The sequence below is a fragment of the Cornus florida genome, unplaced genomic scaffold, assembly GCF_030987335.1.
Source record: "Cornus florida cultivar Cherokee Brave unplaced genomic scaffold, ASM3098733v1 CherokeeBrave_3.0.0_Hap2_Chr10, whole genome shotgun sequence".
NCBI lineage: Eukaryota > Viridiplantae > Streptophyta > Magnoliopsida > Cornales > Cornaceae > Cornus > Cornus florida.
Window position 1 is genome coordinate 101,724,598 of NW_026775580.1, and position 23,994 is coordinate 101,748,591.

Sequence of the window (23,994 nt, forward strand, 5' to 3'; positions counted from 1 at the left end):
GATTAGAACTACCTTTAACTTGAATGAAATACATTGATAAGTTGTCATCCCAGATGTAAAAGGTTTCAAAATAAGATTATACATATGCTCAATCAATTGCAGAATTGGATTGATAACAAACATACAAGTCATAACACATCCACCATTTGCTCATGTCGGAAGCCTTGTCCTTTTATTGACTCCAACCTTCTTCTTCTATTTGCAACACAAAGTAGCCCAAGTAACAAAGTAGTATTAAAGTACCAAGCAACCTCATCTTAACTGTAAGGGAGATTACAAGAGTTGTTCTTGTTCTCTTTCTCGAGCTCTGTCACAGGAGTTCATTTCCACCAGTTACATTCTCAAAACCCATTTCTTTGCACAAGATTCAAACTTGCTAAATTGTGTACAGAAAAAATAGTTTCTAGCCGCAGTACATTTTAACACTAGCAGATATTGATGGCTTCATTGAAGAAAGTCTCGTAACTCAATTGCATATAACATCAGAGTAAAAACCTATTGTCCTCCTTTGACAGTTCTGAATGTCGAGCAGCTCCACGTCAAACACTTCAAACTGTTTTGCGCTGAAGAAGGTAGAAGGTCCCACCTGCAGACCACAAGAAACTTCTTTAATAATACTGTGTTTGTGTGTGTGCATGTCAGTGTGTGTGTCGGGAAGAGAGACAGAGAACTTAATAATCTTGTGTATATGTGTGTGCGTGTCGGGTGTGTGTGTGGAGAGAGAGATTTGGTGATCCTCCAATTTAAAATGTTTGTGTTTTAGCAATAACATCGTGATGCATTTCATCTCGAACGAGGAAAGTGGATTGATTTTGATCTACAGTTAGTGATGCTACTAAATGTGTTAGGCTTGGTAACAACTCTAATGTGGTCTATACTACAGCCAAGTTTGATCAATAATACTGTCAAATTCTTTGATTTGGACGACAAATGAGTAACTAGAAGCATTTGGCACTACTTTCCACATTGATGTTATTAGTCCTTGAACTGGATTCTAGACACTAGCATTCTATCCAAACTCAGGTATTCATGGTCAAAAAGACTGACTTCGGTTGAAATACTACAGAGACAAGCATAATCAAAATATGATTGGGTTAAATGTTCACAATAAGTCAATTAGACTCAAGTGAGCTTTTCAGTTTTGGATTGACTTGCTTATAACCAAGATAAAACCACAATGCCAAGATTTTACAAATTTGCAATACAGTACTTCAACACTTTTTCTTTTTCCTTTTGGGTCTTTGTAAGAAGGTTAAAAGTATTCAAATGTCAAAAATCAAAACAGGTCATGATCAAAATGAAAAGCCAGATTTTTTGAGAGGAAATGATATCTCCACATATATATTTGCTTAATTCAGTGGAATATCTATCACCAAGGAAGAAATGTCAAACGAAATCATAGTCTATTAAAATCATGTCTTCAAGGGAATAGTGGAGCAGAGGTTATGACAGTGTTATCGAGTTCATTCTGGGTCCTTGTCTAAAAGACGAAAACCATATAAAGGGAATATTTGTGCCCAAAAGAATGAAATTACATGTCAGTACCATACAACACATACCAACTGCAACTAATTAGCCATAACTAATTAGGAATACAGGGCAAGTACAAAAATGTGGAATAGTAATAAAGTGTAGGCAAAGCTACAGATAAGAAGAAAAACATAACCACATAAAAGTACATTAAACTCACCGGCGGACCAAGTTCTGGAGGAATAATTATTCTTCTTTTTCCCCCAGGTTTCATGTCTTGAATTCCTTGTTCAAATCCTGCATGAGTTCCCTCCATTTTTAGCTACATTTCTCTACATTAATGAAGGAACCACAAAAGGAAAATAATTCATCCCTAACATAATTAAGCCACCTGGAACCAATGCATTATTGCCCAATCTAATTTTTGCAGGAGTGCCTTGTAAGTAGGTGCTATCAATACGACGACCTGACTCATTATAACCAACATAGTGAAAGGTAACCTGCACAGATTGATCAATGAAACTATGATTGTAGAGAATTTTTTATATATCAATACTCTTCATCTGTTCAGAAGCATAGAAAACTGTTCCAAAAATAAATTTAAATAAATCATTTTTTAAGGGAAAATAATAATAATAAAAAACCTAAACCTTCTCACATTTGCAAATAACCCCTGAACTTTTGTAAACCTGCAAATTACCTCCTAACATCTATTCCGTTAGAAAATGGATGAAAGAGAAGTCATGTGCACCTCACATGCCATAACAGTGTTATATTTTGAATAATGTGTTCTTTTCTTTAGACTAACACTCAAACAAAATATATGGAGGGATCCATTTTTGCAACTCGAATTGGGGGATTATTCTAAAGTACATCTTATGGTACTAACTTAATTTTGAACAATTTTTTTATTTTAAACGAATTCTTTAACTCAAAATAGGGCAATTATGTAATATTTTTTACTATGTTAATAGTTAAATGACAGATTGGGGGTTACTTGCAAATCTTTTGTAAGTTGGGCGAGTTTTTGAAGTTCCAGAAGTTATTTGCAAATGTGGAATAATTCAAGTCAAGTGGGGTTTTTGGCATTTTGCCATTTTTCTAATAACATAAGTAATTTTGTGATACAACTAAAAATTCATTTTATATGAGAAGATTAAGCAACTCAACTCAATGTCATTTACATGCATAAAGAAAACCAATGGAAGTGATACAGCGAAACCAGGACTTCAGATCTATAAAAAAATTTCACACAGAATTCACGTCTGGTTTTCCCCACCCTCTCATTCTTGGTTATACTTGAGAATCAGATATGTAAAAAATCAAATAATTGAGACAGAATCCACAAACCTAAAGTAAACTGTTGTCTTAAAGAAAAACCTGATACTAGAAAGTTTACATTCACTCACATTATGAACCTTCTAAGATTATAGCATTGCAGTCAGTTCCAGGAGTTAAGCGTGGATGTAAATATAAGCGTCTTTTATATAATAAAAAGAGAAACACTTCGCTAATTGTGCTTAGATATTCAAGCTTGACACATTAGCTTGGTCAGGTAAACTGGCAGTAGTAATTGTAGTGATGAAGATAATATGAAGTTCTTTTTACATGTTTAAAGTGCTAGAGATTCCATATGCTGTGTTCAGAAAAATAATTAAAGAATAATTACTTCAATTATTTACTACTAACTTCTCTTCGGAGATTACATAAAATTCTCACTCCAATCATGGTCATCATAAAATGTAGAACAAGCAAACAACAGCTCATCCAAGAAAAGTTCAAATTTCATTATGGACATTACGGAAAAGACAACCAAACTGAATTGCACTATTACTGGTCCAGGAGCCATTAAAGCAACCAAATCACTCTACAACAAATCCCAAGTACGTTTTTAAAAAACTTTTTTGGATCCTTGCCAATAAATATTGAGTAGAATTCATATATTGCTTCTAAAGTATTTTCTGATGTATCCATTTGTTAGAAAACAAGGTGATTTGGGTGGCACAATAGCTAAATGGTCTTCTACAGATGGATATCACCATGACAATAAAAACGATCATGTGAACAATTTGTGTCCATTAACACCATTAAAAAATGGCCAATTTATGGATAGTTTTACCAATAAATCAGTAGTAGAACTGCAAAAGAAACCTTCTAAAAGAAAAATACAGCAGGGAAATTCTTTTCAAGGGATGTTGGCAATTAAACAAAGGCTCATGAAGTAGTTATTTTTCACATTGTTTTTTGGCCCAAGTGAAAGTTACGTGGTGTTTTCTTTCAGGAATCCATGAATACAATATTTATTTGTTGTGAAAATCAAAAGTACAACTTCACTGTCATGCACAGCAACAGTGACTGATTTCATGATTGGCATCCCAAAACGAGATCTTTTTAAAGGTCTTTTTAAAGGTTTCAACACGATAGTGTCAAACAATTTGCAATAGAAAGATTTTCAACAACTCAAATCCAATATGCATTCCAGTATGCATCTCCCAATGCTTAAATGTCACAAGACATCAATAGCATGTTAATATCAGGAAAGGACATCCCAGCCTTTACAGAAAAAATTAAAAGGAGAAAACAAAATAAACACCTGTTGACCAGCCTTTAGGCAATCAACTTTACCAGCTTTGTATCCCAGTATGTAAGCCTCAAAAAACAGAAGTGCATGGGAAAGTACTTCTTGCATTGTGTTTTGGCCTCAATGGAAGTTGGTGTGGTATTTTCCATCATGAACTCATGAATACAACTTATTGCTAGTAGCATTTATTTTCTTCTCTTTTTAAGTGGAAATCAAGAATACAACATCACTGTCATGGTTGCAATCCCAAAAGAGAGAGAGGAAACAACAACAAAAAATTTAAGCTATCAACATGCTAGCTAACTCAACAAAGAATATCAACATGCTAATTTACTTATATATATATCAACATGCTAACATGTCTAACATTTTGCAAAAGAAAGAAATTCAACATTTCAAATCCAATATTCGTCCCCAAATGTTTAGATGTCACTGAAACATCAAGAAGCATGCTAAATTTTAGAAAGAGGGGGGGGGGGGGGGGGAGAGGGAATCAAAGCCTTCATAGAAAAAAATAATAATAAAAACCTGTTGACCATCCTTTGGGCAATCACCTTTACCAACTTCAATATCCCAGTATATAAGCCCAGAGTCACGCTTTACGTAGTTTTCTGATGTCACTACTTTGACCTCAAAACCTGAATTGAACTCCCAAATGTTATTGCTTATTCCAGTTATGAAGAAAGTTCATAACAGATAATTGCAACAAATATGAGAGGGATGGAGAACTAAGAGGTAACCATTACAGCAGTTGCAACAAGGCTAGAACAAACCTTCTCTAACAAAGTTTGGGAAGTCATCAGGCACATTATTTTCTCTCTGTCTCCGCCTGTTTTGTTCTAGTAAGCGTTTTTCATCATATGGGTTCTTGCTTTTTGTCTTTGCAGGAGAAGGCAAAGTAGGAATCAAGCTTGATGAGACCAAAACAAATAGAAGTCTCCGCCTCAAATTCTCCTTATAATGCAGTTTATATCCATTCTGTTCTCTACCAATACATAAAGCATTTGTAATAAGCAATTAAAACTAAAAGGTAAATGAAGGAAATAGAAAACTGATTAAATCCTGCCAACAAACATATAAGTCCTACCTATCATCTTTCAAGTTGCAACTTGAGCAGCAAGACGGGAAAAGCTTCTTCTGAGCAACAAATACTCCAAGTGTGGGAGAAACCCAAAGGGTTTTGTCTGCATGAATGTAAATGGATATGTAAAATTGCAAGAACAGATGAAGAACATCATGACCATAGTTACTAGTCATTACTTACCAGTTTAAGAGTAGGAACGGGAGATGGAACAAGAGGCACAAGTAGGAACTATTGACTTAAAAAACATGGTAAATATTATAAGTTAACTGAAAATATTATAAGGGGTAACTTACCTTAAAGATTGACTCGGAATTTATATGGATCTTTGTCGAACACAATGGAATAGGGAATATAAAATTTAGATATTATAACCGGAACATTTTTTTTTCTTCTCATATGGTAATATGGAAGCAGCCAAATTCCAAATGTGCCTCTTTAAGTATTAGAAGTGGGAGAAACAGTAAGCAGGATCCTCAATGTACATGAGTTCTGGCAACTATGCTTACAATTACAATTCCAACATAATTAGTTTAACAACCATTTAATTATTCTTTTCTCGTACCTTCTCAGCTACCAAAGGAACCACGCTGAATGTGCAATTTATCATAAATCCAGGTAAAATATCTCTATATGTTATCTTGGAAATTGGAATAGAGTTAACACCAGTTCATAGAGCTTGATCCATTATTGTGAGCTTGAGTATGACTTTTACCAATTGGGAATGGTATAACAATAGTTGACAACAGACTCAAAACCTTAATGATTCACGATTCAAATTGTAAACGATTGGACCCCTCTCAGATACAGGATACCAATGCTCTGTGAATCCCACTTTGTAAGGAATTGATATGAATTCAGAGTAAAACACATGATTCACAATTTGGAAAAGAACCATGCAATTCAGTAGATTGACACCAACTCCCCCCTCCAAAAAAAAAAAATCCAAAAAAGGAAAAGGAAAGAAAAAATTACCCTATGCTTTTCCACCAATAGAAGCTCCTAAAAGCCCTTTTTAAGGGGTTTCAATGTACAATATATTATTCTTCTCCCCTCTTCCCTCTTTGTCATGCCACTGAAGTCCCTAAAATCTTTTTCAAATACGATGAATTTGAGATTTTTTCACTCAACCAAACTTACAATCAAAACCCTTTATCTATACATATTCCTACTAACCCTTTATATTTGACATCAACTTTTTCAGAATCTAGAGGGGATTTTTTGGTGCTTTAATCTTTAAGGGCAGTATTTTATGTATTCTTTGAATTTTTTATTTTAATTGTATTTTTCCTTTTAAGAACTGTTGATAAGCGAAAAAAGAAAGTGACGTAAAGATCCCAAATGGATCGTCGTAATTGTATCAATGACGATAAGGTGTAATGGTAGAACGCATTTAAAGAGGTCGTATTGTGATAATGTATTTTTGGGTCATTGCATCTGGCTAAAACATGAGTTAGTCCAAATTCAAAAAAAATAAAAGTTTCCTCCTGTTATCAAGTTTTAAAAGCCATCAGAAAGTTTTTTCCAATTAAAAACTACTCCGTAATAAAATGAATCACTAAAACGGAATTAATGTTGATTGCGTGGATTGTTTTGTAGCAAAGAAATTGCTAGTGCAAAGGAAACTATGGATGCATGCTACAAAAGAGGAGCAAAAATTAGAAAGGTTAAATTTTAATTTTTAAGAGAAGTAAATGAAAAATATACGTAAAGAAGAGGGAATCAGCTATTTGAAACATCTGAAAATTCTTCTGTGGCCATCTTTGGCTCTTAATCTGATGAAATTGGCTGATTCACATGGCAAGAATGTAAAACTCTGTTCTTATTTTGATATTAGTTATTTTCAGTTGACAAGATTTATGCAACTTTTAAATCGAAGACTGTATTTAATATGGTGAGCACTTCACCCACGAAGGAGTCACATCACTAAAAAGATCATAACCAAGGGTTGTAGCCTAGTGGTATCTCCTTAACCTCTCAAAGTGGAAGGTGAGGATTCAAATACTCGTAGGGTCAAATGGGTGTGTGAGTTTATTGAAGAAAAAAAAAAAAAAAAAAAGGGTCATATGCTACTACATCAAAATCCTACATTATATAAATTACCTTTTCCTGTTTTCTTTTATTTTTCTAACATTTATACCCCACAATTTGCTATCTATCTTCAGAAATGTCAATGTGTTCATAAGATTGAAGATATGATGCAACTTGTGATTCATAAATGTAGGGTATTGATTCACAATGCAGATCCCGATTTGACAACTATTGTTATAATAAATATTTAGTGTGACCTAAACCTTCAAAGAATTATCATTTTAAAAATGACACAAATTTTCGTTTCTCTGGTTGTGGCATAACACCATTCAACACGCTAGGACTAATAATCTCATGGCTTTTATATATAAACATAATCACTGTGAACCGATATCCCCAAATGTGAGAAGCCTTCTTTCTCTCATTTGTGAGCATCCGTCATGCCAGAAGGATAAAATTTAGAAATTCGAAGATTGCAGCAGTAATGAACTACAGGACATCCAATATGCATACATTCAGAAATATAAACCTAAACACGCACGCACACTATCGGCGTTAGAAATCCACGTAATGCTAGCGAACAGAAGGCAAGGCCGCGAATCTCAGCTCTACTTGTTTCAAAGGAAATTCAAAATTTAAAATAAAAAAAAGGGTTTATCGGATGAGAAAATCTTATAGTATTTGTGTAACAAATAAGATAAAATTGGGATTTTCCTGGAGAACATTTTCCCGAGTAACAGAACAATAGAAAAACAGAAAAATTGAGTGTGTGTAGAAATAGAGAGAGAAAGAGAAGACTTACATGGAAAAGATGATCTGGGTAGAAGAGGTGTTGAGAGCGTCAGCATGGCTTCGTCTAAATCTTCTCAAGCTTTCGACCAGAGGAAAGAGAGAAAAACACTATTCTATCTTCAGTTCAGTTTTGTCATTTGTGGTATAAAAAGACAAAAATGTCACTAACCTTCCTCTTCTATAAAGAGAGTGTCAGTTTCTGCATAATTCTTGGTTAGAATTGCCTTAACGGTTTGGAAGGAAAATAAATGGGAAAAAGAAAGACAGGGGAAGGAATTTTAATCCTCCGTTTATTGATTCTACTTTCTTCCTCAAAATGGGAAGGAAATGAAGAGAGAGATAATTATTGTTTTATCTTTTGAATTACGAGTAATATAGTTCACTGACTAAGTTAGTATGCACATAATTTCTTGAGGAGAATGTGCAAATATTAACGAGAAATATATATATATGTGCCCATAATTTCTTGAGGAGAATGTGTAAATATTAACGAGAAATATATATATATATAACATTGACTAAAACTATTAAATAAAGCCTAACCCAAGGGTTTTACCATGTTGGCAATCAGTTAAGTTGGTGCACATTATACTTTCATTAAAGTGCTTCATTCCATTTTTCAACTGATTTCAGTTTCTTCTATTCTTATGACTAAAAACCCAAGTCCTCAAATGTTTAAAGAAATTGAAATCTGAACGTTTAGTAACTTTAGTTACATACCACCCATCTGTCCTGTCCAAGTAATTTCTGGAGGGATGTTGGAATCAAATTCTGAAATTTGAGGAAAATTTGCCAACATATCTCCCCAGAAATTGGGATTCTTTCAGATGATATGCCTCAGTTTGCAAGCAACAAAATATGGGTCGGTCAAAGAGGGATACAAACTGCCCCAAACCCAAAATGAAGGCATTCAGTCAATCCCAAGCATATGGCACCACATAACGACTCTTCACACCAATCTTACCTGACACCTTTCTTTTAACTCTTCCAAAATTGGAGGAAATAAATGAGAAGCAGCAGCATATATATATATATATATATATATATATATATATATATATATATCCATTTAAAAATACAAGCTTGCTTTTCCTTCTCATAAGAAATTAAACTGGTTTTCACAGTAAGACTTTTTTCAAGTAAACATAATACATCTTTTCTGTACAGATTGGCATTCCTTCTCTCTTTGTCCAGCATTGTTTGATCCTGGAAAGACAACAGTTCAACTGGTGTGCAGAGTACTTGTCTCATGAACCGCGGAACAACATGGTCTCCATTGTCCCCAAATTACTGCTAGTTAAAAAACAAACCCAAAAAAGAAGAAGAAAAAATAGCGGATTTTAAAAAGAACCCTTCATTATTTATCACGCGCCTGTATCCCTGTACTTAAGATTTGTATATAGCTTAATATCCAATGACTAGCACCAACACTTCAATAAACCCGAATGTCAACATCGCTCCCCAACTGATCAGTGCCAACAGACATGGAGTTTTTGAGCTTCTCCCCATGGCAACGTAACCAAAGGCATGAAAGCCTGGCAATAGCAGCCTGACTGGCAAAGCTCAGTTCCGCTAACATGACATTACCCATTACACCATATTCATGGCTCTCATCGTATCCATCAAGGTCTGATTCAGTGACCATCACCAGAGAGTCATCATCAAAAGCCGCCAGCTCATGCGTTGCAGGGAAACCTATGGTTTTTTCCACTAAATTGTCCACCACACAGATATTGCTTCTAGTTTTTTTCACCCTGTGAAAATAGTAGTCTTGAACAGCCTGCATGATCATCAAATTTGGGGGCGTTAGCTCACAAGGAGTATATATTTCAGTACTAGAACCAACAATTTACTAAAGCACAAAGAGGAATGAGCCCGATTACAATTAGGAAACATGAATAAAGAAGCAGAGAGACTTCGCTCTCGACCCGTAATCAAACAAGATGACATGTCCTTCATTAGTTGATACTTCCAAATGACCATAAAACATTTGTTGTCTCCAGACTGACAAAAGCGAACCATACCAAGGAGTTTCATCTACGGAATCACTTATAAGACTTCTTTGGACCCAATGATTATGCTTCTAAAGGAAGATATAACTAACGAACCTGGTTAGCACCATACTACCCCATTATGTTATACCATTATCAAAAGTTGATGGCAACAGTTTATAATATTTGACCACCCAAACAATCAGCAACTTCTATATCATCTTAAAACCCCAAATTAGTTCAAAATCGGTTCCTTCATTGACAAGAGTAATGAGAGCGAGTGCACGCGCATGTCTAATATAGAGAAGACTAAACAAGAAATGGTATTTAAAATGTATTTATTTTTTTTTTAATCATAAAAGTTAAAATAGACAAAAAAAAAATCTTTCAAGGAAACAATAAAATAAACAAGAAAAAATTAGTATGATGACAACTTGTTAACAACCATCTAATATACTCAGAAGAAAAGACTAGGTTGTGGAATTTTTGCGACTAAAAAATTATACTTCCTGTAGTGTGTGATAGTGACTCGAAGAGATAAAAAAGAAATTAGGAGTGATGCCTATTAGTGATAAAATAAGAGAATAGGCTTAGGTGGTATGAACATATAAAACAAAGACCTAAAGATGCACCCATAAGAAGAGGAAAACTCATTTACATAGAAAGTAATAAAAGGAGGGATCAACCAAAACTATATGGGATGAAGTTATTAGAATGATCTTAATAGGAGAGATGGCTTGTAATAGAAAATAATAGAAAAGGAGAATTCATGTGACTGACCTCATTCATATCAGATCAAGGCAAAATGATGATGATAGAACAGGTCTACTTGTGAAACAATATAGAAGTCGAACACTTGAGAAAGATCTATTTTCTTGTTGGACTAGTGTCAGACACTTCTTAAATCCTTCGGGACACGTACCCAACACAACTTGACCCATAATGAGGAAATTTGAGAAAATTTTGATGCAATGGTTACTATCAAGATATAGAATTGAATGGCAAAAACTAACTTTGTAGAATACACGTTTTAGTTAGAAAGACTAAACTTTTTATGGACAGGTTTGTAGGTACTGGCCTTGTTAATATGTATGCTAAATGTGAAGGTATGATTGCATAGAAATGCCATTTGATGTTCTCTTAACAGAGAATAATGGTTGAATTTGCACCCCATGCTTATAAACAGATCCATTATAAAAACAAGCCTATAAGCACTTCAGGTTCAAGGTTTCAACAGAAAATAATAATAATAAATTTATGACATAGTGTGTAGGCAACAACTACATACTGTATATCCCGGAAAATAAGATTATTGTATATTTCATCTTCCAAAGAGTGTCAAAATAAAACAAAAAAACAAGCATATGGTGAAAAGATCAAGAATACCTGCCACTGGGCAGAGGCCAATAGCACCCTTGGTCTGATGGACCTCACATACTCAAACGCAGCCTCAGGCGTCATCTCCTTGTGCGCCACCTATCATACAAGGGAGAGTGTTACCACATGCAATATCTTCTATAAAGTAACTTGATCACTAGATTACCACCAGGTCTCTAGCCCGGATGGTATGATCTCTCCTCCCCAAAGGGGAGGTTGAGAGTTCGAGCCCCACTAGGGGCATGTTGTGGATATGGGTGCAATGGTTGTTTGCAGGTTATAATAATAACAATAATAATTGGAAAAAAAAAAATTTTGATCACTAGATTGAAGGTTCTATGCCGTAATGAATACCAGGTAGCAGAGAACAATGGTTGTGCTACGGCCCCGGCCAGCTTTGCAGTGAACATATGTTGTTTTACTAGAACACGCCTTCTCTTCACAACCCAAAAAGATAAATGAAAAAAGAGTAAAAGTTAGCAATAATCAAACTTCTGAGAAAAAAAAAAAAAAAAAGTAGGGAAAGAACTGTCCATTAAAAAAGAGAGAACATAACTCCCATTACTTAAAAATTATATTCCAAAAGCATTTTCATCTAAAATGAATATTTTTTTTAGTAAGAGTGAAAAAAAATGTGGACCATTGAGGGAAACCAGGATGGGATCTGCTTGCCCAAAATACTTCTTTGAACTCTATTCTCACGCTAAAAAGTCCATGCAAAATGTCCCAATACAGAGGTGCGTTCCAACCGTTCAAAAGAAGGAAGGTGGAAATTATAGTAATATTCTTTTCTACTCATATACGTAAGTTCTCAACCTAATATCTACCCCAGCCACATCCTGCCACTTAATACAGGTTGAGGGCCTTAAGGCAAAAGTTAGGAAGCTTTTTAATATGAGCAATAATATGATGAGGGCCCTCTCACGTGACTTCGCGCCCAAAATCCGGATGGGGTATGAAGTCACAGGAGAGCACCTTATCACATCATTTTCCTTTTAATATGCATATTAACCAGTTATAAGCTTAAAAGAAGAAGGAAAAATAATAAGTGAAAAGAAGTCTAACAGGCACAAGAAAAGAGAAGTAATTGAATTAGTACTTAAAACATTCAACTCTTGTTAGATTATAAGGTATTTTAATGTAATCTAAACATTAAATAATGCATACTTCAAATCAATACATTTGGGCCCACATCAACTACTTGAAGAGAGTTTATAAACCAACAATGTTTCCTAATAAGAAAAATATAATGAGGTGAGCTTAGGCAATTGCCCTAACAACATAGTGGAATAGCTGGCCTTCTCGCTGCTGCACCACCTAAAAAAGGGCAACTTCAGTAGTACACTCGCCCTTTCTGTCATGATGATGACAGAGCACATTCATACCATGACTTGTTGCAATCCAACACGCAACAGATTGTAATTGCAACAGATACTAACGGTCAGATTACATGACCTGCAACACTTAATGGTTCTTGTGCAACCTAAATGGTATAATTACATAACCAAATAAAAGAATGTTTCCAAATTCATAATACAAGTGAATTTCGTACTTATCATAAATAATAATACAAGTGAATTTCGCAGCAATAGACCAGTAAAGAAAGTACATGCTCGGTGGAACAATTAGAACCACCTATCAGGAAAAAAGGAACGTCTAGAGGCAACTCGAGTAACTAAATTAATTTTGTGCAAGAATACTTCAAGAACATGTCCTAAAGGAGATTAGACATCTATGAAGAATACGTACCATGGATGAAGTCCACAGCCTGGCAAATATCACCATATGACGGAGCGAAAAGATAATCTCTCGTTGGAATAACCAAATTATCAATGTCATGAGCCTACGACAAACAGAAAGTAAAGACATCAACTTACTAACACTTTGACAGAAACAAAATGACAAAAAAGAATAACAAGTAGAAACGGTTAACGTGCATTCAGAATGAAGTTTTTAAGTGACTCTTGATTGGTAATTCAGACCCAAAAAAGAAAAAGAAGAACAAAAGACAAGCATTTTCTAGGTCTTCCCCAGCAGAGCTGTTGGTCCACTATATGCTTTCAGAGGTTCAGTTTAGAATTTTTGACATGTTTAGCTGAGCAGGGCAGGGTTGGTTAGCCAGCTTCAAGTTTATCAACAATTCCAGAAGGACTCAACTACACATAGTACCACAATAGTATAGGTGATATCGTTAATAATTTATCTCATTAATTTACTTTTAAAAAATTATGCCACAATTAATAAAGATTTTAAAAGAAGATACTGATGTGAAAATGTGAACATTAATAGTGAACATACATACATGATAGAGTGATGCTGGGACCAAAGTCTCATATGATTCATTTAGAGTAACCACTCCACAGACACCAAGTTCCTTCAGGTGGGGAACATCAGTTGGAAATGGAACAGCACCTAATAATATGAACTGGTGATAGAAAAAGTTAGTACAGCATTAAAAAAATATTGTCAATTTGTCAACAAAAAAATAAAAAAAAGAATTCCATGCATGCACACAACACACGATTTCAAGGATGTCATATACTACATGCAAGAACCACAATTCCAAACTATGAGCGCAATCTCATAATGCAGCCACTAAGAACATGCAAAAACAAGTATTGCTAAGAAAAGATTGACACTAGTAAGAATTTGTGCATACCAGATTCACTAGCCTACAATTGCACTCAATCCATTAATCATACATGGGAGATAGGATTGCACTCTACACTAGGTAGTTGATACAAGATTTAGACTACTACAAGGTTGCACATAACAGACAAATTTGAAAACCAATAAACTAACCGTAATTAATTGAAAGTCGTGAAGCCTTATATATTTCCGTGTTCTACATGAGCCAGACATGCAGCAACCAAAAAGAAGTGAAAGAAATAATATAAACTATCAGATGGGCAATTTACTCATTACAAAGATAAGAGCATTTGAAAGATAGTTCCTCAGCATCTTTAGAAAATTTAATTAATAACATTCTTGAAGTAAATACTAAAGGCATAAGCTCTAAGCCCTCAAGCAATCCTCTGCTCTTATCCTCTTTATGCTGTATGTATGTGCATTTGGATATTCTTTGAAAATACTGAGGCCATAACTGCTGACTGTAACAAAGAAACAATTCTCTCTCACATTGAGCGGAAGACAGCTCAAGTAATGTAATTTAAAAGTGGAAAGGAAAATGAATGCATGCAACAGATGACAAAACGATAGTTGGTTCACAATGTGGCAATGTAAGCAAAACATTCAGATCCATTAGCCATTAACATGGAGATTAAAATGCAAAGCTCAGCAATACAAACAGACAGGTAAGCTGCAATACTATTAACTTCAGTAAACGTGATTATCTTAATTATTCTCAATATGAGAAATTTATGCATTTACCTCTAAGCACTCAAGTTACTCCACTCAACTCAACATTGCAAGGAACAGTAGTCATGTTTTAAAAGTAATAATAAATAAATAATGAAATAATAATAATAACAATAACAAATATTTACTTATGAGTGGCATAATGTAGTCGTTCTTGAATGCAACATTATTTCTTAAGTGCTAGAATAGTAAATTTGTGATGTTTCACAAAAAGATAATGTTACTCCACTCTACTCATCATATCTAGGAAAGGTAGTCGTGTTTAAAATAATAATAATAATAACAATTGTTTACTTATGACTGGCATAATGTAGGTGTTGTTGAATGCTACATTATTTCTTAAGTGCTAGAATAGTAAATTAAATAATAATAATAACAATTTTTTACTTATGAGTGGCTTAATGCAGGTGTTGTTGAATGCTACATTATTTCTTAAGTGCTAGAATAGTAAATTTGTGGTGTTGCACGGAAAGATACTGTAAAGGAGGTGATAGCAACACATCATGTTCTTCAAGACCACAGTCTAACTGCTATTGAAGTTTGTCTGGACTGCAACCCTACTCACAATCACTGAGGCAAAGGGCCTCATTAGAGATCACGGTGTAAGCAAATTTATAACTGATAGAACTAATCTATCGCTTTCCATACCAACACAGTCGACAAAGTACTTAAAACAGTCGACGACAACAACAACAACAAAATGTTACTGTTCACACCCAAAAGTCCAAAACTTCAGAAGTCACACCACCAATAAGGAATAACTCCACCATGAGTTACTTTCATTTCCTTTTTCTCCAACATTACAACTGTCACATTATCTATGATTACCTATGCTTCATTTCTCTAATTCCCTCATTTTTGTTGGAATATAAATCTTGCTTTCTGAATTCATTGTAAAAGTAGAATGAAGTTGGCCAAATTCAGATTTGACAGCTAAAAATAGATTGGAGATAAATTTGTACAAAAATAATAATAATAAAAATAAATTTTAAACAAAAAAATCAGCTATCTTTCAAAAGGAACGCTTTTTTCCCAGAAGTTCTGCAGTGACCAAAAATTTGGCTGTTGTAATCTCTGTAAATGGTCTGTAAAGTGAGAAATTTTCTGACATTTTCAAAAGGGGGAAAATATATTTTAAAAAATACATAAATAGTAGCGTGTTTGCATTCATGTACTAGTATGTCCATATCAAACCAAAAACACTATTTCTTGAGCTTAAAAACACAAAAAAGAAGTCAAACTATTATAAGGAGAATTATTATGATTTATTAAAGGTGACCAAAAATGATTTGTTTCAAAAGTAATCATTGGAAAGGAATCTGGTCCGATTCTGCCAATTCAAGAAGGATTCAATTACTATGATCCTAATACCCTCTCAAGAAACGAAAGATGAAGTCTAGTATAATGATCATGCATGGATTTAGCTATTACTGAGGGATTGCAGAACGTGAAACACAGGAGTGGTTTTATGATAGAAGCATTACATTATCCATATATCATTAAAATTGGAAAAACATGGAAAGTCCAACTATGTGTATAGGAAACATGGAATGTATGAAAAGGTCACATTGTTACCAAAATCAGCAATGTTGATAACTTTCGTTAGTGCAACCCACCTCCCCCACCCCAATACGAGTGCTATCTTATTCCGACTTCCCAGATGCATTTTAGCAATGAACACAGAATATGATCTATTTTGAATCACTACAAATTAACAATTTTTTTGTACATAAGATCGCCTAAGAAACGGATTTAGGAAGCAAAATGAAATAAGACTTCTTCAAATTTATTTATTTCTTTTTTTCCTTCTTTTTGGTCACGAGAGGTGTTCTCAAATCTTTCTAGAGCACATCTGATACCATAAAATACATGGAGGGATCCCCACTCTCCATGTATCAGGCAAACCCAGAGCCTGAGTGGAACTCGTACCTCTTGGTAGTTTGTCACAGTCTCTTGTCAATGACCTTTTATTATTAAGTGCAATGAAAGTAAAACTACATTAGCAAAGTACGAACACATAATGTATAATATATGGAGAATAGCAAAAACAATGAAATAGAAGTTCAATGTGTAGATATACCTCATCAACCCTATCCCACCAGCGGAACTCGGATTGAATCTTGTTCCTCATAACATTATACATCAGTGTTGGATAGAAAAGAGCACGAGCCCCTGCTCCAACCAAAACCCTTTTCACATCCAAAACAATGGCACCATGAGAAAGATCAACAGACAATTGCTCCTCCCCCTCCTCCAGAGAAAGATCAACAGACAATTGCTCCTCCCCTCTTTCACACTCCCCCTCCTCCTCCAGGACCTCAATGTACATGCCTCCAATACAATCTCAACAATATCAAACTAAATTATTAAAGCTACCAACTACCCTTATTCAACAACCTTCAAAAAAACCTCAAATTTGGAATAAGATTGAAAATTGCAGAGAATACTATAACCCCGCCATCAAATTCAAATAGGATCGGGACTGAAAATGAAAACTAAACGCCATAACTGTGGGGTTAAATCAACAAAAACACAATTCCTACCCTCTCATAAACCTATGAATCAAGCCTAAAGCCATTGAAACCGACGAACGTATAAACCCACAAATCGACTCAAAATCAAGAATGGACTAAAACAACAAACCCTAAGATCTCAACGCCAAATATTCACAAAAATAACCAATACCTTCCAACCCTAGCGATTCAAATACCATGGAATCAAACTATAAACCAACCAAAACTCCAAGAACCCACCAACCACCTCAAATCAAGATTAGACTTCAATGATACACTAACGCCAATTCATCGGGTACAATCGAAGAATGTAATTAGTGTTCTTCAATTGCATCCAATACAGAAATAAGATAGACGTAAATTCAACGAAACCCTACGTTTCGATGACGATCCTTACACAAATAGCTGCAAAACAGTCGAATTAAAACAATTGAAAAGCTTTTGCGCAATCCTAGCGGAGTGACGAAGACTCTCTCTCTAGGTTTCGTTTTCTCCCAACAAACTCCAAGAAAACGAAAGTAACGCTCTTTAACGCTCTTTAAAGAAGTTGTCGTCTTGCGGTAATTACGAATGCATACCTTTTCACAACTAAATATATCTATGTTATCCTCTCTCTTTTTTGGAAAAAAAAAAATGCTATCCTTTTTTATTACTAATTTTTTAATTTATTATGTTATCCTTATTTTGAGGATATTATAAATTTCTAAATCTGAACAGGATTTTATAAAACTAATAACATTGTTATAAAATCTCACATATTTACCCATTTTAAGGGGAATAAATAAGCATATGTTATGGAGGTTATTTTTCCATTTTTACGAATTTATAAATTTTTTTTTTTTACAAGACAAGAATAGTTAAAAATTAGGGCTGTGTTTGGATGAGCTTCCTGTTGTGAAAAGTCCTTTCACTATAACGGGCTTTCAAGAATCACTTATAGGAAGGAATTTAGAAATAAAAAAGGCGTTTGGTAAACCTTACTTCTGAAAATTTCTTTTATGTACAAAAGTGATTTTACTCACACGATATGTGTTTGGTTGCAAAGTCACCGAAGTCCTTCTACTATTAAATAACTACAAATTTACAATAATATCCTTACATTCTATTTGACACAAATATTGAATCATATCAACAACAGATTAGTAATTCAAAAAAATAATAATAATAATAATTGTAATTAACATAAAATTATAATGAACAATTAGATAGAACACTTCTACCACTAAAAATGGATAATCGATATGTTAAATATTATTTAAAGAAGACAATAAATTTCCATTTATATAAAAAGTAAACATGATCAATAATTTAAATACTAATTTCAAGTAAACAATAATTATTCAAAATAAATAAATTAAAATTTTAGAATCAATCCTAAGACATAAATAGACTAAGGAACAATTTATCTAGTTGATTGCAATATTGAATTAGCAATCCTAAGACATATAATGCTCATCTCTTGTTGTTGGTCCACCGTTCCACTAGATTCCGATAAAGTAGCACGCGTGTACATATCATCGTTGTCACTGGCATAACCTTCATCATCATCATATCATCGAAATTCGGCATCCGCTATTGCTTCTTGTCGTATATAATTGTGTAATGCCATTGATACAATCACAATTAACCTTTGTGTTGGGAATGGAAAATGAGCCATATGTTTTAAAATTGCCCACCGAGCCTTCCAAACTCTAAAACAACGTTCAATTATATTTCTAATAGATGAGTGAGCATAATTAAACAGTTCTCTAACTCCTCTTGGTTGGCGATTTCTTTGAAATTCTTGTAAATGATAACGTACTCCTTTATATGGTGCTAAATATCCTAGCATGTTAGCATACCCAGCATCAACAACATAATATTTACCTACAAAAAGAAAAAGAAAAATATATAAAAAAAAAAGTTACATAAAAAATAAAAAAATAAAAGAAAAAATAAAAAAAAAATTATTGTACGAGCCATTTGGAGGCTTGGGAAAGTTAAAATTTGGCCTACCAAGAGCTTCGTTAAGTATACGAGAATCATGAGCCGATCCCTCCCATCCAACCCAAACAAATGTGAATTTCATATCAAATGAGCAAGCAGCCATCACATTTTGTGTGCAATCTCCTTCACGTCCACGATATGCAAGTTGTTGATCGACTGGAATCACTGCATCAATATGCGTTCCATCGATTGCACCAGTGCAACCCTACAAAAAAGATTGTTATGAAGTTAACAATGAAATAATGATAAAATATAATAATATAATCAATTATGAAAGAAGTACATAAATTACCTTAAAATGAGACCAATATTTAGGATTGTTGCGCATATGAATAGGGATATCATCAAACGAAGGAGGCACAATAATTGATATTGAGAATGTTACTAGGGCTTTCAGAACTGTATTAAAATGCCTACTAATAGTCTCACCAGAGTGTTGAAATTGTTCTTGTAGCATCCTATTTCTTTCATTATGGCCAATTGTCATAAGAAATATGGCCATTTGCTCCTCCACAGAAATTTCACGACTATCTTTTAATAGATCCTTTCGTTTGAGCTCTTGACAAAGCCGTAAAAATACATGCTTTTCCATGCGAAATAACTCATGACAACGCTTATGATGTCCAGCTAATACTTCCATTTCAAATTGATGCCCTGTATAATTCGAATTTCTACATGGTTCTTTCACAATATAGTTGGTGTGGTAATTAGTTGAAACACAAACTGCAACACCCAGCAATGCATCTACCACCATTTCATCAAATTCGTCATCAGATTGAAAATTGTTGTCTGAATCCATGCTTAACTGTCACAATGAACGTCCTTCATCAAAATCTATACAATAAACAAATTATAAATAACAAATAATATATAAGAACATGCATCACACATTTAGAAAGTCTAAAATAAAGCATTTCCATTAATAAATAAGAAAAACAACCTCAAATAACCACTCCAGTATCTTAAAACTATCAATTTCTAAATAAAAAAAATATTAATGACAAAAATTGCATAATGGTAATTTTGAAACTTAATAATAATTTTTTTAAAAAAAATAAAAAACTATGGATGGGATGTCTTAGAAGCCATGTGTCGATTTTGAAGCCAACTAAGGCGTAACTCATGCTCTCCGAGTGCCACAAATAACTCTCGTAGTTCTTTTTGTAAGAACAAAGTGTCACAACCAAACATGTAAAGATCTCCTCCTTTTGGTATTTCTGTCATTTGGTTCAACAAATCTATGCACTCCTTGATTGTGCTACTTCCGCCAGCACGGTTAGAATTTGTTGCCCTTGATTCAACTGCATTGCATATTCTCTCAAGCATGTTATTCATATTAGTTGCCGGAGTCACTTTTCGACGTTTCTCAGGTGGCGGAATGAAATCCTCTGATTTTTTACGTGTACCATCATTCTCCCTAACACCACCAGTTTCTTGATCATTATCATATTCCCTATGTTCTTCTTCATTATGAAATATAGTATCTACGCCCATCTCTTCTTGAGTATCATGTGTATCTTGCTCAATTCGACAAGGTCCAGCATTATCTTCTGGTAAAGTTCCTTGTGAAGGTCCATAAGCCGAATTACTTGTTGCTATCCCATCTTTAAATAGAGCTGTTAATTGGTAAGAGTGTTCAATTCCTTTCTCAAGAAACTTAGCTGCATCTGGATTGACTTGTTAACAAAATAATTTTTATCATAACATATAATTACAAAATAGTGCATGCATATTCATATAATAAAAATTAAAAAAGGTATATACCTGCAAGTAATTAGCCCACCAATCGTCACTAGTCACAACTGTATCTTTTTCATAATCCCATCCAAGCCCAGTCTCTTCCCTTTTCAGCTTATACCATATCTTCCATTCACTCTTTGTACTATCACAATGATTTTTCATTTGTTTTTTGTCATATTTTTTTCCAGTTCTCCTTTGAAAGTTTTGCAATACATAATTCCATCCTTCCTTACTAAGGACAGTCCCTTTTTTATTTCCCTTTAACATTTGATCATAACATAATTGTACAAAAATACTATGCAACTCATTATTCCAAATTGCTTTTCCCTTTTTTTCACTCTTTCGACTTTGCATTGATAACCCACCTGTTTCATTATTTGCCATCTATAACATAATATAACAAATTAGCTTAGACAATCAAAATGCATGGTACAACATGCATGTTTGTGAGCAAGTTAGGCACAGTAATAAGCTACAAACATGTAATGCATGATACATCCATAAATACATAGATGAATACATAAAAATGAAAAGAATTAAAGGTGCCCCCATTTCCTATGTCCTTATTATAAGAGCTCATTTCATACCATAAAATTAATAATCTATAAAGAATTAAAATAACCTCAACTTCAGAGTACAGAGAAAACAACAAAAAATTGACATAGTACAGAGAAAACCATTTAGGAAAAAAAAGACATAGTACAGAGAAAACAACAAAAAATGAACAGAATGAATCCCATCCTTTAGCTAGAAGAAAGTAGATCACAACGTGATAGCATTCCCAAATTGTCCATGACATCACAAAGAGATTGAACCAAAACCAGGTCTCACGACCCTCGCAAGACACTTACCCATAGAGGAAGTGAACTCACAAGGCATCAAAAACCACAAAGAAAGAAAACAGTGCATCAGCATCTATCAAAAAAATAAATAAAGTTTTTCACACTGTCAAGTTTTTTTTTTCTTTTTCGGACACACTATCAAGTTTGACAAATTAGTCAAATTGCAACAAATTACAAAAACAGAGACACATATCAATTATTATTATTATTATTATTTTGATAAATAGAGACATGTACCAAATTCTACAACTTTGAAATTAGAAAAACTAGTGCTATAGATCAATATATAAACACCTTGACAAAAATCCAATGATGATAACTAGCAAGAAAGAGGAGATAATATGTGATAATACACCTTCACAACATCAAATTGACCGAAAAGTTCATGTCTCGAATATAAAAGGAAAATAACATATTCAACAACAATGAGAATGATTTTGCAGAAGAAATGAATTGTTCTATGATGCACTTAAAAAATCATGTCTAACCTGAGTTCGAGTTTTGCAACTTATGAATCGTGCAGAGAATTTGCAAAAATTGAAAGAGCTACTAAAGATTGAAAGGGAGAAAGATAATATATATAGCAGTAGTATTTAGAGAATAACAAATTTTGTTGATAGGAATGTTAGTCCTAAATTTTCTCTCGGAAATTTTTTTGCCCGCTTTTTCCAAACGAAATTTTTTTGTATGAATTTTTTTTGCCCGCGGATTTTTTTTGCCTCCATACGAAATTTTTTGTAGGAATTTTTTTTGCTCGCGTATTCCATAGGAATTTTTTTTCCGCGTATTCATAGGAATTTTAAAACTTTCCATAGGAGACGAAACATACCAAAACTCTTCATTGGTCAAAGAAATTCTAGAGATTGATAGAGGTGAACTTACAAAAACGATGATTCAATAATGGATTCTAGGGCAGTGGCAAATTAGGAGAATTTGATGACAAATACTATGATTAGGAGTGTAGCAAGACTCAAATTCGTCTTCAAAATCCCAAATAATATTCTCCAGTAGAAATCCAAACACTTGTGGGCTGAGTAACTATGCGGAACTCCAGCGAGAAAGTACGCTTCATGCGAATTTTCTTTTTCCTGTTAGTTCTTCATCTCCCCTAGCAGACATCGATTCCTCTCGTAATAAAATTGAGAACGAAGGTTAATTTGGAAAAAAAAAATTATAATTTATAAGGTCAAAATTGTAACAACAATATTTATCACTTAAAACCATCCTTGCTTCCCGAGAAGTGAATTTGAGAAGCCTCATTTTGTTGCTTCGGTAGAATGGACTTTTGAAGAGTTAGGCTTTATAAGGAAGCCCGTTTAAAAATAATTACCAAACACTCAATTTTTTTGTGAATTCCTTCCTGGACTTAAAAGCCCATTTTGAAGCCTCCAAAAGCCACGCCAAACACAGCCTAGATTAGTAAATGGCATTCCAAAATATACAGGAGGCACTAACTCACTAGGCTATCAAACTAATAACCTAGATTGGTATAAAATCTCTCATATTTGCCCATTTTAAGGGGAATAATTAAGCATTTGTTATGGAGAGTTATCTTTCCATTTTTATTCATTATATTTAAAGGACAAGACTTGCCTACTCACCATTCCTACTTACCATTGATGGTGATTGAATTTGTTTCAAAAAAAAAATTATTGTTTTTATTTATTACCTTCCAAATTTTGTAATTATGAACTATTGGTGCATTGAATCAAGGAATGACCTACTTATCAGTGAGTAGACAAGTCTTATTCATGTTTTAAAATAAATAAAATGAAATTGGCTCATGAGAATGTGGGTGGTTTTTGTTCTTGCAGCTTAATTTTATTTATTTATTTTATATAAAGAGAGAGACGGGGTAGAATTGTAAAGTAAATTAAGAAGTTTTTTAATAGCGATTTATGACATTAATTTTTTCTTTCTTGTGAAGAAAACTCAAAAGTTTTAAGAATCTCTTTTAAAGTCTCTCTTTTATTTTATCTGAATTAAGAAGTTTTTAAAGGGTGATTTATGTCATTAAATTTTTCTTTCTTACCAAGATAACTAAAAAGTTTTAAGAATCTTTTTCAAGTCTCCCTTTCTTTTCATCTTAATCACATATATTTATTTATTATTATATAAAAAAAATTGTTAAAAAACGCAAATAGACTTGTAATATTACTCCCAACATCTTAATCACATATATTTATTATTATTTTTAAAAAAAAATTGTTAA

At 33.6% G+C, this 23,994-nt stretch overlaps 3 protein-coding genes across 3 annotated transcripts; all 3 read right to left on the minus strand.

The window, feature by feature from the left end:
- Nucleotides 1-19: 19 nt before the first annotated feature.
- LOC132276456 (peptidyl-prolyl cis-trans isomerase FKBP20-2, chloroplastic) lies at nucleotides 20-8,116 on the minus strand. Its single transcript, XM_059777885.1, has 7 exons — nucleotides 7,966-8,116; nucleotides 5,139-5,235; nucleotides 4,825-5,036; nucleotides 4,580-4,689; nucleotides 1,862-1,970; nucleotides 1,691-1,767; nucleotides 20-586 (listed from the first exon to the last, which is right to left on the minus strand). Exons 1-7 carry the CDS (start codon nucleotides 8,009-8,011, stop codon nucleotides 467-469), a joined length of 771 nt encoding a protein of 256 aa, XP_059633868.1. The 5' UTR covers nucleotides 8,012-8,116; the 3' UTR covers nucleotides 20-466.
- A 907-nt stretch (nucleotides 8,117-9,023) lies between these two features.
- Nucleotides 9,024-17,735, minus strand: LOC132276457 (phosphatidylglycerophosphate phosphatase PTPMT2-like). The gene is made up of 6 exons (XM_059777886.1): nucleotides 16,782-17,735; nucleotides 13,626-13,748; nucleotides 13,073-13,166; nucleotides 11,678-11,760; nucleotides 11,333-11,422; nucleotides 9,024-9,735 (listed from the first exon to the last, which is right to left on the minus strand). Exons 1-6 carry the CDS (start codon nucleotides 17,028-17,030, stop codon nucleotides 9,388-9,390), a joined length of 987 nt encoding a protein of 328 aa, XP_059633869.1. The 5' UTR covers nucleotides 17,031-17,735; the 3' UTR covers nucleotides 9,024-9,387.
- LOC132278265 (uncharacterized) lies at nucleotides 17,608-19,999 on the minus strand. Its single transcript, XM_059780066.1, has 4 exons — nucleotides 19,493-19,999; nucleotides 19,210-19,405; nucleotides 19,016-19,080; nucleotides 17,608-17,619 (listed from the first exon to the last, which is right to left on the minus strand). The coding sequence occupies exons 1-4, from the start codon at nucleotides 19,997-19,999 to the stop codon at nucleotides 17,608-17,610; spliced, it is 780 nt and encodes a 259-aa protein (XP_059636049.1).
- Nucleotides 20,000-23,994: the final 3,995 nt, after the last annotated feature.

Excerpts from the sequence above, each read along its gene's own strand:
- LOC132276456 (XM_059777885.1), bottom strand. The coding sequence starts at position 8,011 with ATGCTGACGCTCTCAACACCTCTTCTACCCAGATCATCTTTTCCAT. Across the intron at positions 5,236-7,965 it reads ACCCAGATCATCTTTTCCAT|ACAAAACCCTTTGGGTTTCT; the intron begins GTAAGTCTTCTC and ends ACATTCATGCAG. Across the intron at positions 5,037-5,138 it reads TGCAACTTGAAAGATGATAG|AGAACAGAATGGATATAAAC; the intron begins GTAGGACTTATA and ends ATGTATTGGTAG.
- LOC132276457 (XM_059777886.1), bottom strand. The coding sequence starts at position 17,030 with ATGTACATTGAGGTCCTGGAGGAGGAGGGGGAGTGTGAAAGAGGGGAG. Across the intron at positions 13,749-16,781 it reads GGTGGGATAGGGTTGATGAG|TTCATATTATTAGGTGCTGT; the intron begins GTATATCTACAC and ends TTCTATCACCAG. Across the intron at positions 13,167-13,625 it reads TCCCAGCATCACTCTATCAT|GCTCATGACATTGATAATTT; the intron begins GTATGTATGTTC and ends TGTTTGTCGTAG.
- LOC132278265 (XM_059780066.1), bottom strand. The coding sequence starts at position 19,999 with ATGGATTCAGACAACAATTTTCAATCTGATGACGAATTTGATGAAATG. Across the intron at positions 19,406-19,492 it reads AATATTGGTCTCATTTTAAG|GGTTGCACTGGTGCAATCGA; the intron begins GTAATTTATGTA and ends TCTTTTTTGTAG. Across the intron at positions 19,081-19,209 it reads TATACTTAACGAAGCTCTTG|GTAAATATTATGTTGTTGAT; the intron begins GTAGGCCAAATT and ends TTCTTTTTGTAG.